This window comes from Cervus canadensis, chromosome 23 (genome assembly GCF_019320065.1).
Source record: "Cervus canadensis isolate Bull #8, Minnesota chromosome 23, ASM1932006v1, whole genome shotgun sequence".
NCBI lineage: Eukaryota > Metazoa > Chordata > Mammalia > Artiodactyla > Cervidae > Cervus > Cervus canadensis.
Genome location: NC_057408.1, coordinates 12,844,296 through 12,856,086, shown reverse-complemented (window position 1 = coordinate 12,856,086; position 11,791 = coordinate 12,844,296). Strand labels below are relative to the sequence as shown.

At 52.2% G+C, this 11,791-nt stretch overlaps 1 protein-coding gene and 1 long non-coding RNA gene across 15 annotated transcripts in view; one reads left to right on the top strand and one right to left on the bottom strand.

Annotated features, from left to right (window-relative positions):
• Positions 1-1,169: 1,169 nt before the first annotated feature.
• LOC122425709 lies at positions 1,170-10,198 on the top strand. 2 transcript variants are annotated; one of them, XR_006264974.1, is made up of 5 exons: positions 1,170-1,452; positions 3,039-3,326; positions 4,206-4,436; positions 5,313-7,204; positions 10,063-10,198. It is a non-coding gene; the product is annotated as an uncharacterized LOC122425709 (long non-coding RNA). The 2 variants fall into 2 exon arrangements; XR_006264975.1 differs by lacking the exon at positions 1,170-1,452 and adding an exon at positions 1,459-2,948.
• Positions 4,891-11,791, bottom strand: part of NEDD4L (NEDD4 like E3 ubiquitin protein ligase) — a 365,448-nt gene continuing 358,547 nt past the window's right edge. For all 13 annotated transcript variants that reach the window (XM_043444297.1, XM_043444298.1, XM_043444296.1 and 10 more), the window contains one exon: positions 4,891-9,631. In XM_043444297.1, the coding sequence (XP_043300232.1) occupies positions 9,529-9,631 (103 nt within the window). In that variant the 3' untranslated portion in view covers positions 4,891-9,528. The remainder of the gene's footprint in view (positions 9,632-11,791) is intronic.

Genomic DNA, 11,791 nt, shown 5'->3' with positions numbered 1-11,791 from the left:
TTCCCAAGGTCACGGTGCTCCAGCCTCTACAGCTAATATTTGCGGCTTATTGACCCAGTACCCAGCCTGTTACTTTTTAACTGGAGCCTGGGGTTCAAAGGGCCTGACTTTTGTTTGACTACGCCTTGGGATGGGGAGGGCATGTCCCCTGATAACCTCAGCTGATGAACAAGCAAAGATCTTCTGAGTAAATACAGGCTGCACAGAGGCAAGACGGGGGCGGGCCAGAGCGGGGAGAGGCTGGGGGTCGGAGGGGAGAGGACCCCAGTGCCAGAGGCGCTCTTCTAACTTGTAAGAGAGCCGAACAACTAGAATTCGAAAGACAAATCCCAAACTCTCCACCAAAATAGTATTAAAGGATTTTAGTGATTAGCTTATGTTTATCCAACAGAAACACTTTTTAAAAAATGTACATCCTGGCGCTTCATCAGATAGTTCCCGAGGGTAGAGAACCCAGCCCCCTAGTCTCCAGGTCTCTACAGCCTGTCACCTCTGTTGGACTAAGCGATGTTCGTGTTGCCCCTGGATCTGGAAAATGTAGGGCCCTTGCTTTTGAAGGTGGAGAGAGCTCTGTGCTGGGGCAGAGAGGCAGTGTGGTCCTGGGGCTGTCCCTGGAGAAGGCTGTCTTTGCAGGTAGGGGTTCCTTGTGTGGGGCCTCCCAGGTGGCTTGGGGGTGAAGAACCCGCCTGCCAATGCAGAAGATGCAGGAGACACGGGTTTGATCCCTGGGTCAGGAAGAGCCCCTGGAGAAGGCCATGGCAACCCACTCCAGTCTTCTTGCCTGGAGAATCCCATGGGCAGAGGAGCCTGGCGGGCTACAGTCCATGGGGCTGCAAAGAGTCGGACACGACTGAGTGACTAAACTGCAACGTCTCCGTGTATGTTGGACACTGTGGCTTGAAGCAGGGCCTTTGTCCTCAAAAGCCCTTTTCCACTCAGCTTGCTGTGAGCTTCCCTGATAGCTCAGCTGGTAAAGAATCCGCCTGCAGTTCAGGAGACCCTGGTTCAATTCCTGGGTTGGGAAGATGCCCTGGAGAAGGGAAAGGCTACCCACTCCAGTGCTCTGGCCTGGAGAATTCCATGGGTTCAAGGGGTTGCAAAGAGTTGGACACGACTGAATGACTTTCACAGAGATGCCATCAGGTCAGTTTTTACTCCTGCTGGTTTGTCTAAGCCTCACCTTGGAGTTTGTAAAAACATCTAGAACGGGTCATGCATTTGGTGTGATCAGTCCTGTGCGTCTCGGTGTGAATGAGTGTCTGGGCTCTTCCCTCGGAGAGGAGGTTTGGTGCAGGGGGTGGAGGATGGGCCAGAGTGAGTGGCTGACGGGAGGCTTTGAGCCAAACCACCCGGGTTCAGATCTGTCCTCTGTAAGACTCTGGGCCTCCCGGTCTGATTCCTCGTGTGTAAGTTGGTGGTGACAATATCTACCTTATGAGACTGAGATTTACGGTAAGCAGTAGTACTGCTATCCCAAGAGAGGGAATCGGAGACTATGGAAGCTTGGCAAATGGCAGGAAGGCCACTCTCCGAAGGGGAGGCTCATTCTGCAAAGAGGTGCTGAAGGCTGCTTGTCCCCGACCCCATTTCCCAGCCTCCTTTGTGGTTAGCTGTGGCCGTGCGGATGGGCAGGGGGTGGAGGGTGGTCTGTCCCTCTGGTTCTCATCCTCTTGCACAACCTTACACTGGCCGGCCGTCCCCCTGCCTGGGGGCTGCGGAGGGTCCTGAGACAGGCGATGGCTGGAGGGGTGTCTGGGACCAGCCCCTCACCTCCCAACCCTTGAGTTCACCGTGCAGACAGGAGGGCGTGCGCTGGGGTGGTGGCTATGCTTAGTCGCTCGCTCGTGTCTGACTCTGTGACCCCCTGGACTGGAGCCCCCCAGGCTCCTCTGTCCCTGGGATTCCCCAGGTACGGACACTGGGGTGCATTGCCATGTCCTCCTCCAGGGGATCCTCCCAGATCAGGCATGGAACCTGTGTCTCCTGCTTTGGCTGGGGGACTCTTCACCACCGAGCCGCCCGGGAAGCCCACAGTTGTGCAGTGGCCCCGATTCCCACAAACAGCTTCTGTGCCCAGTGCTGCGGGGCCCCTACCCTGCTCGAGGGCTCCTCCTGCGTTTTGGGGAGGCTGTGGGGACACCCGCGGTGGCGGAGGGCTCTGGCCCCTGCCAGCAAGAGACGGTTTCCTGAGGATGTTGACCACGGCCTCTTCCTGGCTGGGACGATACTGCTTGAGGTCGACTGAAGCTTTTTACACCATCCCGGTGGCCCGGCTCGGAGGTGGGAGGCTGCCTGGCGTACCCCTGGCACCCGCCTGTGCTCTGGTCCTCTGCCCCCCACAGACCCCCCTGCACTCTGCTCCGCCATGAGGGGTTTACAAGAGTGAGACCAGCTTGATGTGTTTGCAAGTTTCCCTTGACAACCCAGGTTCCCCACCTGAAGTGGGATGTTGAGGGTCTGACCTTGACCCTGGGCCTGGCCTCGCCAGGGAGGGGTGGCCTTGAGGCTGAGGGTGGCTGCCCATTTCCAGCTAGGCATCGGTGGCCCTCCTCTCTCCCCCGGGCCTGGTGGCGAGCGGCCCCTCTGTGTAGACAAGCTGCTGGAGCGCAGAGAGAGGGTCAGAGAGGTCACACCAGCCCGCAGGGACCCACGGGGCAGCGCGAGAAGCTGATCGGCCCCTCCCTGGGGGTCTTCGGTTCCCACGGCCATCATCCTGGGTCTCTGCAGGGCCGCCCCTGAGGGCTAGTGAGGCCAACTGCACGGGGCACCTGGGGAGGAAGCAAGGGCAAGAACTGGGGACTTACGTGGCCAAGGTCCTTCTGGATCAAACATTTGGCAATCATGTGATTAAAGCGTGGTGAGCTCCAGGCATGCAGCAGCGCGCAACGGTCTGCCTTTAGCTGGTCTTGCTCTTCCGCCTGAACAAGGCCACGCAGGGCTGAAAACTGGTAACTTCATTCTGGGAAATGTATGTAAAACTCCCACAGGGCGGGACTGCTTAGCAGTTGCCAGAATGTATGATTTCCCTTTAATCACAGTGAGACCTGACTTTCCCTGGCTGCGGCTTTCCTTCCTGCACGACCCTCACCCCTTCCAAACGGGCCGTCTGCAAGTGAACTTCTCCCGCAGAGAAGAGAAGGCTTTCCCCGGGCACTGGGCGAGGTGAGCGCAGGGCTCGTGGAGGCACCGTGTGTCCTCCCCTCCTGCCGTCAGGTCCTCGACTCCCTCTCTCCAAGGCTGTGTCTGTTGCTGCAGCCAGCGAGGCCCCGAGGCTGCAGAGCCGCAGGCGATGGTGCCCTGTGGACGTGTGGAGAGGCACCGAAGGGGTAAGTGGGCCGGACATCCGGCCAAGGAGGGGACTCAGATAGAGCAGGCAGCTCAGGCTTCAAGATACGTGCAGCAGGCGGACCCAGAGGGGCCAGGGTCTGCTGCTTTGAGCGCGGGGGCCAGGCTTGGGCTGGGACTCGAGGGAAGCCTCTGACCTGCTCTCTGAAGCCCTGGGTGTCCAGGGGGTCCCATCTCCGAGGGGAGATGCCACTTCGCTCGGAGGCAGGGGGCAGCCTCTCCACTGCTTTCCGGTCAAGCTCACCCTGTGACTCGCTGCCAGGATGGACTTGGGCTTGGTTGGGAAAGGGAAGGCACAGCCTGGGGTTGCAGGAAGGGGACAGGCTGATTTCGGGCCACTTGACCTGTTCCCCAGGCTGGCCTGCAGTCAGTCCTACAAAGGGAACCGTGGTCCTGCACTTCCTCAGTCCCCACCAGCAGGTGTCCACCAGGCGGGCCCGGGATCCCTGACGAAGGAGTCCGTCTGGGTCAATAAAAGCCTCCATCGTTTTGTTCTCCTGTCCAGTCCAAGTCCTCTGAACACTCAGAGACCCTGCAGTCCGGGTTCTCTGGGACAGCAGTGTTGAGAGGCGCCGTCTTCCGGGTGGGGGTGCACCAAAGGGGCTGGGAAGTGGAATCTGCCCTCATACGTCCAGGGACCCATCTGGATATGGTACCTAGGACCAGCCACAGTGATAAGAATTCCCAGGTGCCCAGGCTTACCATCAGCTTCTACCAGGAGGCTTTTGAGTTTCAGGAGTGCCTAGGTCACCCTTGGACTTCAGAGCAGGGTACGCGTTTACTAACCCAGCAACCGTGTAAGTGATGTATGGTTTATTCCTCTATTTCATATAAACTCATCATGTGTGTTTCTCTCTGAGGATGGACACATACGAGTTCAGGGTGGCTCTATCCGCTGACATCTCCCCTGTGCATTCCTGCGAGGCTGGAGGAGGCTGCAGGAACTCGGACGCCTACCGACGTCTTTCCAGCAGGACACGGCCTACTGCTAACTGAGAGAGACAAGGAGCAGGAGACCACGACGAAATTACTTCCTGCTTGGATGCTACCTCCTGGCAGTCTCTGAGGGCACAAGTTAAGGCCATCAAGAGGTAAGGAAAAGGAGCAAAATTTGAGGAGACTACCTGTTTTATCAGGGAATTGACATGAGGTCTGGATTTTCTTTCTGAGAACCATCTTAGGCTTCATTACTGAGTCTGATTAACGGACATAAATTGAGGGTTAGTTGGACGAAAACCAGAGATGAAATATGCCTTTCCAGTCATGGACTTTATATTACCACTTGGGTAATCCATCAAGTCGTTAATTCTTAAATAAAAGACAGATGGATAAGAATAGAGGTACATCCCATTAAGCTCAACCCATGTGTTCTGAGAAGTCTTTAATGATGTTTCTAAAGATATGGAACTTCTAGGGAGATGAAGGAAATGAGCATACTATCTACAAAGTTGCAGGCATTTGAATATCACCCCCCAAACAATTAAGACAATGCATTCATGAAGAAGCTTTAAAACAGACAACCTATAATACTTGATGTAGAAAAAGTTCCAGCTTCCACAATCCTTTATTAAATATTTGACAAGTCGCATCACGTCTTTACAATGACTTCATTTTGTCACATTACTCTTTTGTTAAGTCAGGAAAACAATCCACAATTTCTCTTTAGGTCTCTCAAGAAAAACGAAAAGCAAAAGGAATTTGTTCTTCAACAAAACGTTTTTTACCTGTATCAAATTCAACTGTATTTTAAAGCTATTCTGATTGTGAAAATGAGCAGTTAGCCAGACGATGTCTTTTAAAAAATTTCCAAGTTGTTTGGTTTTTAATCACTGTATCAAATAGTACTTGGCTTTGTATTAGCGGTGAGGTTATAATAAAAAGTTACGAAACATTGAGAATTCATTTGGAATGCTTGAAACTTTTCACCTTAAAAGTCACTGTTTTTTTCATGTTTTGTGTGATAATAGATGCTGAATTAAGAGCTAACAGCATATTCTATCACCATCTCCCTTGGGTTCTCTGAGGGTCAGAATTCTCAGGACACAGCTTGGAGGAAACTGTGGCAGGGACTAACCTGTCACTCCCTTTTGAAACCAGATTCCTCAAGGTAGGCGTAAATGCTACACAAACATATACAGATATATCTGGACAGCAGGTGTTCGTACATATATTACATACATAGTAGTGAAGGACGAACAGTTATGCAAAGTTAACATGAAGGAAACCGTGACAATCCAGGTGAAATTAGTCGGAGGGGGAGGGGCAAAGTGGCTTCTTTAGGAACACAGATGTCTGTGGACACAGGTCATGGTCATGAGGCTTACGATGCACTGATACAGGTTGAGAAGGTTGTACACAGAGGTCTGTCACCAGCGCCGTGAGGGTCTACTGTTACTCATACAAACACAAAACCGACCAATGAAGAGACATGCTTCCTAAACATGCATTGCTCTGCACATAACACCTTTAACGAAGGGGAGAGGTCTAAACGAGAGGTTTTCTTGGACGATTCTGTACCAACAGAAAGCTCTCCTTTCCTATGAAACGTACAAGCTCACATCCTAACGCTACAGCTTTGTCTCCAAGACACTGAAAACGCTCTGGGGATGGGGGGCGGGGGTGTGTGAATGCAAATGTAGATACACGGTTCGTTAAGGCTTCGATAAATTAAAAAAAAAAAAAAGTGGTCCAAAGTATGTCACATTTTTCTTCCCAGTTGTAAAATCTAAAGTACAAAGTGGAGTTTATTAAGCATTATTTTAAAAAACACATCTTGGACCTAAAATCGGCAGTTTTGACTTACCAGGATGCACCCCAAAGTCTAAGAGGTAGAGCGGGACCTCCTGGGGCGGGGCGGGGCGGGGCAGGGCGGGGCGGGGCAGGCGGGCCCCTGCGCGGCTTCGCCCCCTGCTGGCAGGGCAGGAGTCGACACCGGGGTCCGCCAGGGCTGGGGTGGGGCAGCGTGTGAGGAGGCAAGAGGGGCCTAGCGCACGGCTGGGCGGGGGCGTGAGGACTGGTTAACCCAGGCGCGCTCTCTATGGATCCTGACATTTCAGAGGCGACATCCAAGACTTAGATAACAGCGGAGTCACGTGAGAAACAGTAACTGTGAGGACAATGAGTAGTTTGCCGCACGCTAGCTCTGTTTTCAGGGGAGCCAGTTTGGACCTGGCGAGGTCACACGGCAGCGGTCCACGCTGTCTGTCGAACAGTGTGAGATGCAGAAAGCAGTTCAAATATTTTGCAAACCATTCTTCTCAGAATCTGTGCCTGCATCCTTATGTGGGAGGAACAAACCATGTCAGGTTCTTGAAGCATTTGTCATCTGGCCTTAGGGAGTATCTGGTGGGAGCTACCAAAGCGCCGTGGTAAGTAAAGGGACGTGTTTCAGGAGAAAGGAAAAGAGCACTGAGACCCACGCCTCGCCGTTTCCTGTTGCAGAGGCGGCGGGTGCAGGAGCAGACCCTGCCTGGAGCCAATCCCTCCCCAGATTCACCGTTAGGCCGACAAGAGGGGGGACTAGAGACACGCTAGAGACACGCAGGACTTTTACAGGTGACTGGGTTAGCTGATGTTTAAAAACCTTTCAACCACATGCAATATGCAAATTCTGGAACTGACTTCTTAACCTCATGGCTAAATGGCTCTTAACGGCTCTTTTCCAGGGGCCTAGAGAAGCTGGATTCCGGTCATTTCTAAAAAGGCATCACTGTTAAGAGATCCAGGGGCGGCGACAGCGTCTTCCACCCCCAGGTGTGCTGAGTGGGGTGGGCAGAGGCCCTCTGCTCTTCCTTACTGCTTCCTGAGAGTACAGTGCGACAGGGGTGGACAGCGGTCGTCACGATCAAGAGAAAACAAGGTACGTGACCGTTTTAGACGCAGAGTGAAACCCTGAGGGTGGCTGTGAACTGGGGAAGCTTATTTGGATTCAAGGAAGCCAAAACCCCCAAACAAACTCTAAACCCAGCACTTCTGAGCTGTCACTGAAATCAGATAATAAGGAAGAGATGAACTGAACTGTCATTCACAATTACCGCCTTCCAAGTACTCATGGGGGTCTATTTCAATAATTCTTATCTGTTCTTGGCACAGAAATGATCTTAGAGTGGGTTTTCTTTCGTATTTTCAGTACTTTGCCTAATTTGCATTCAGTGAACATTCTGATTTAAGAATTTATGAAATGACAGAAGAATTCCAGTTCTTCGACAGGGATTGTTGGATTTCTTCCCTATAATTGCACACTTATGAAGCCCATCCCAGCACACTGCTCTCCCAGGCTTTGACATGAATCATAAAAAGCAAGCCAAGGGGCCAAGAGGAGGAGACACTCGTTATTATCAACTGAAGGGACAAAATCCCACCAAGAGGTAAAAATAATGAGCAATATTGTTTTTCTAATTACTCAACATCTAGGTTTTCTGATCACTATGGGATTTTTAAAAAATCACTGTGAAAGGGAACAACCCTCAACTCTGTAGAACTCCACCTTCTTTTAGATGCCAAGGGCTCTGCAGCCTCTTTAAACAACTCAACCACAAACATTCGTGGCTTCCCACAAGCCACCCGGAAGATCCTAAACGGAGGCCCTGAAACCACAGTTTTTTGGGTCTCATCTATGACTGGCAAGTGATATATCCAGTTTCTCTGGACGGCCACCGGAGGGTTTAGGACAACACAGGTTAAGGAGGACAGAAGGGTTTGCTAGACCCCCTTGCCCTGCCTCAGGCGTCCTTTCAAAACACAGTTCTGCAACAAGGCCTCACAAGTGGCCAAGAACCTAAATCCCGCAGAGGCCTCCACCCCCGGCAGGGTCAACTGGAGAGCCAGAGGTCAGGGCGTCAAATCAAGTCTTCTCCACCCTTTTAATCTAGCACGTGATGGACACAGCTCGGGCAGAGCATGGTATGGAAGCATGCAACAGGTCACTGGGAACGAAACCCGGTTAGATTAAGTGTCTAGTAATCTTTGCAGTGGAGTAGAAATCACAGAATGCTTGGTGAGGACAGGTCTCTAGGCTCAGCTTTACAGCCAGGGTTTAGACACCAGCAGCCAGATTCACAATCAATAGATATTGCACCGGAAGGGTGTGTGCAGAGAGAAGAAATCACATTCAATGCTTATGATTAAAGAAAAAAAAAGAAAACCAGGTATGACCTCCACGTAGTACATAAAGTGCCTTCAGGATTGGTGCAGTTAGAACAAAACTTGCGTATTCAGCTACCGTTAGCAAACGCATACAAACAGGAGACTCTACAGGTCTGCTTTCCACAGTTTCGAATCACTCGGTGCCAAGTTCCACTCAAGTGTCTCTACTACAACAGCAAGGAGGAAAATACAATAGGAGGACTGTACAGCATTGGGAAGGGTTAAGTAGCTTCTCTTACGAGAAGTGATAGTCCAACCCTGCCTCAAAAGTGCTCCAGCACACGTAATCACTTCTAAGGAATAACGGTGTGATTCCTGCAAGTCAACACAAATTTTGTCATGCTATGTTACAATTCTCTCAGTCTGCAGCTATTACACTGAATTTGAACAAAAAAACGTAATATCCAGTTCTCATTCTGAGCATGGAAAAAAATGTCATGATGCCTGATGTTAGAGTATTTGTCTGCAGAAGGTTTTTGGACAGAAGTCAGTCTTCCATAGCTAATCCGGTAGGGGGTGGGGCTTTCCAAGTACTTTAAAAATAAAAACATCACCAACATTAAACCTGGTATGAAGTTCAAATACAAAAAAAAAAAAAAAAAAGCTCACTTTTCCAAGTACATGAGACATCTTTAATTGTAGTGAAATAAAATCTGCAAATCGGTCTAAATCATTTTAAAAAGTAAACATGAGTTGTAATACTATACCTGTAGAGTGATTAATTCCATTCGCTGTCATTATAAAGTATGGAAAATATTTATTAAGGGCTTGGCCTACAGAGGCACAACATAAATAGAATAAGTCCTCCTGAAATGTAACCAGTATACACATCAACCAGCTGGAAATTGGTGGGAAATGCAGGAACGCGGCCCGGGACGGGGCCTCCCTGTGGGCCGTGGGCAAGTCGGGGGCAGGGGCTCCGCTCCGGGACCCCTCGCCGCGTTGCTCTCTGCCAGCGTCTCTGCAGAGTCTGTCAGGCAAATGCAAAAGTGCAAGCAGGACTTGCTCGAAGAACAACCGCCCCGAGGCAGGGGGCGCTTAATCCACCCCCTCGAATCCTTGGGCATTTTCCACAGCCATGAGAAGCTTCTCCCGTAAATCTTCAAAGGTTTCATATGGAGGTAAGTCAAGGCGATTAAAGCTGCAAAAGCAACAAAGCAGAAGTAAGGAGCCAGCATCTCTACGAGTGTCGCACCTGTGTCTCCTCGATTCGGCCTAAGAGGACACTTGGTGTTTCGGCAAGAGGACTGTGAAAGCCTCAGCACAAAAAATATAATCCAGTGATGACCCTGCCCACACCTGCAGGGGATGAAAAGAGAATTTTCGAATCGTCTGTGAAACCTCCCTACTACAGTCGGACGTGGATCCTAGAAACCCATGCTGGGAAGGGACACAGGACAGGCAAGGTAACTGACGCACACGCCGAGGCTTCAAAACTGTCAAAACTGGCAAAACTTTCCGCAGCAGGACGAACGGAGCTGTCTGACACTATTTTAGGAAGTCCGCGCTTCTGCACGCAGCGCCTCTGTTTTCCGCACAGCCCCTCTGAGCAGGTGTCTCCTCGTTTTGCAGATGCGGGCCCTGCAGCCGGGCGGCAGGTCGCCGTGCCCCAGCCTCGGCCCCGACAGCACCGCAGACCTGAGACCAGAACCCAGGCTCCCGCGGCTCTGGGAGCCCGACACGGAGCGACGCTCTCCCCAGAGTCAGGCAAGTCACTGGCGTGCGGCGTGAAGAGCTGCATCTACCCAAAGCCCCTACCTAGCTGGAGGCCTTGGCTGGGGTGGCACAAGTCGCCCTGGTGACACGGAGACCTCCAGATACACGTGGCCTCTGTGAGCAGCGATTTCACGTGTTCCCAGGGTTGAGTTCAAATCCTGCCTTTGCCACCTGCCGGCCGTGTGGCCCCAGGCGGGTCACTTCCCGCTGTCGGCTCCCCTGTGAAATGCGGCGACCGCTGCAGGGTCAGGTGCTGGGAGCATCTGGTCACACACAGAGGGGTCTGGCACACAGCACGCGCCCACGGGCAGCCCACACTGTCACACGCACCCACCGGGCACTGCCCCCCCACCCCCCGCCCCAGGCACAAGGGAGCCCCAGACACCACGCAGGCAGGCTGCTGGCCTCTGTCGTGACGATGGCCACACATGCTTGAGGCTTGTTTGCACATGTGTGTGCATGTGCACACACATGTGCATCATTATGCTTTTGTAAGCTAACATTCGTGGAGCATTTGCCCCGTGCCAGCGCTGTTAGTGGTGAGCGAGTGAAAGTCGCTCAGTCCTGTCTGACTCTGCGGCTCCATGGACTATACAGTCCATGGAATTCTCCAGGCCAGGATCCTGGAGTGGGTAGCCTTTCCCTTCTGCAGGGCATCTTCCCCACCCAGGAACTGAACCGGGGTCTTCCACATTGCAGGTAGATTCTTTACCAGCTGAGCCATAAGGGAAGCCCATAAACACTGGAGTGGGTAGCCTACCCCTTCTCCAGCGGATCTTCCCCACCCAGGGACTAAACCTGGGTCTCCTGCATTGCAGGCAGATTCTTAACCAGCTGAGCCACCCGGGTGCTACTCCTCCATCACCTCAGCAAATCCCAGTACCCACCTGTAAGGTAGGTAATGCTGCATCCCTACTCATAGAGGAATCCAAGGCACACAGAGGTGAGGGAACTTGCCCCAAATCACCCAGTAAGTGGCAGAGTCCGGATTCAGCCCCAGGTTGGCTCCAAGGCCCGGATGCGGTCAGGCTGCCTCAGCGTCTAGAACTGCCGCTCTGGGCACTGGCATAGGTTTCCGAGGACGAGCAGAGCGGCGTCCTGCGTTTTAAAGCCAATGACTGTCAGCAGCAGTGAGACCCGGACGCGTGAGCGGGGCAGGCCCTTTAACAACCGCTGAGTGTCTGATGAGACGCACTGAGCCCTGAGGTTTTCTGACATCAAAGTACACGGCAGAGAAGGGCTGCGCTTCTCAAACCAGAGCTCAGACTCAGGGATCCGGAAAGATGAAGAGGAAAAGAAGTTTTCAGTGTTTGGTTTTCACCGTGATAATGACCTCAAAATGTCATTTCACCAGCGACAAAGACAGAACCCCACTCTGCAGCTACACTTAAAAGACCTTTTCCCAGGAGGCAGCTGTTGTCTTGATTTTAAGCTGGTATTTCACAGTGCAGGGCCTGCAATCCTGTGGGGCTTCAAGAATCTGTGGCCATTTTAAAGAAGGCCCATACACTATTCAAGCTTGAGAAATACTGGAATGATGGGGGCGAGAGAGAAGCAAGTCGGGGAGCGTGAAGAGCTGAGGTTT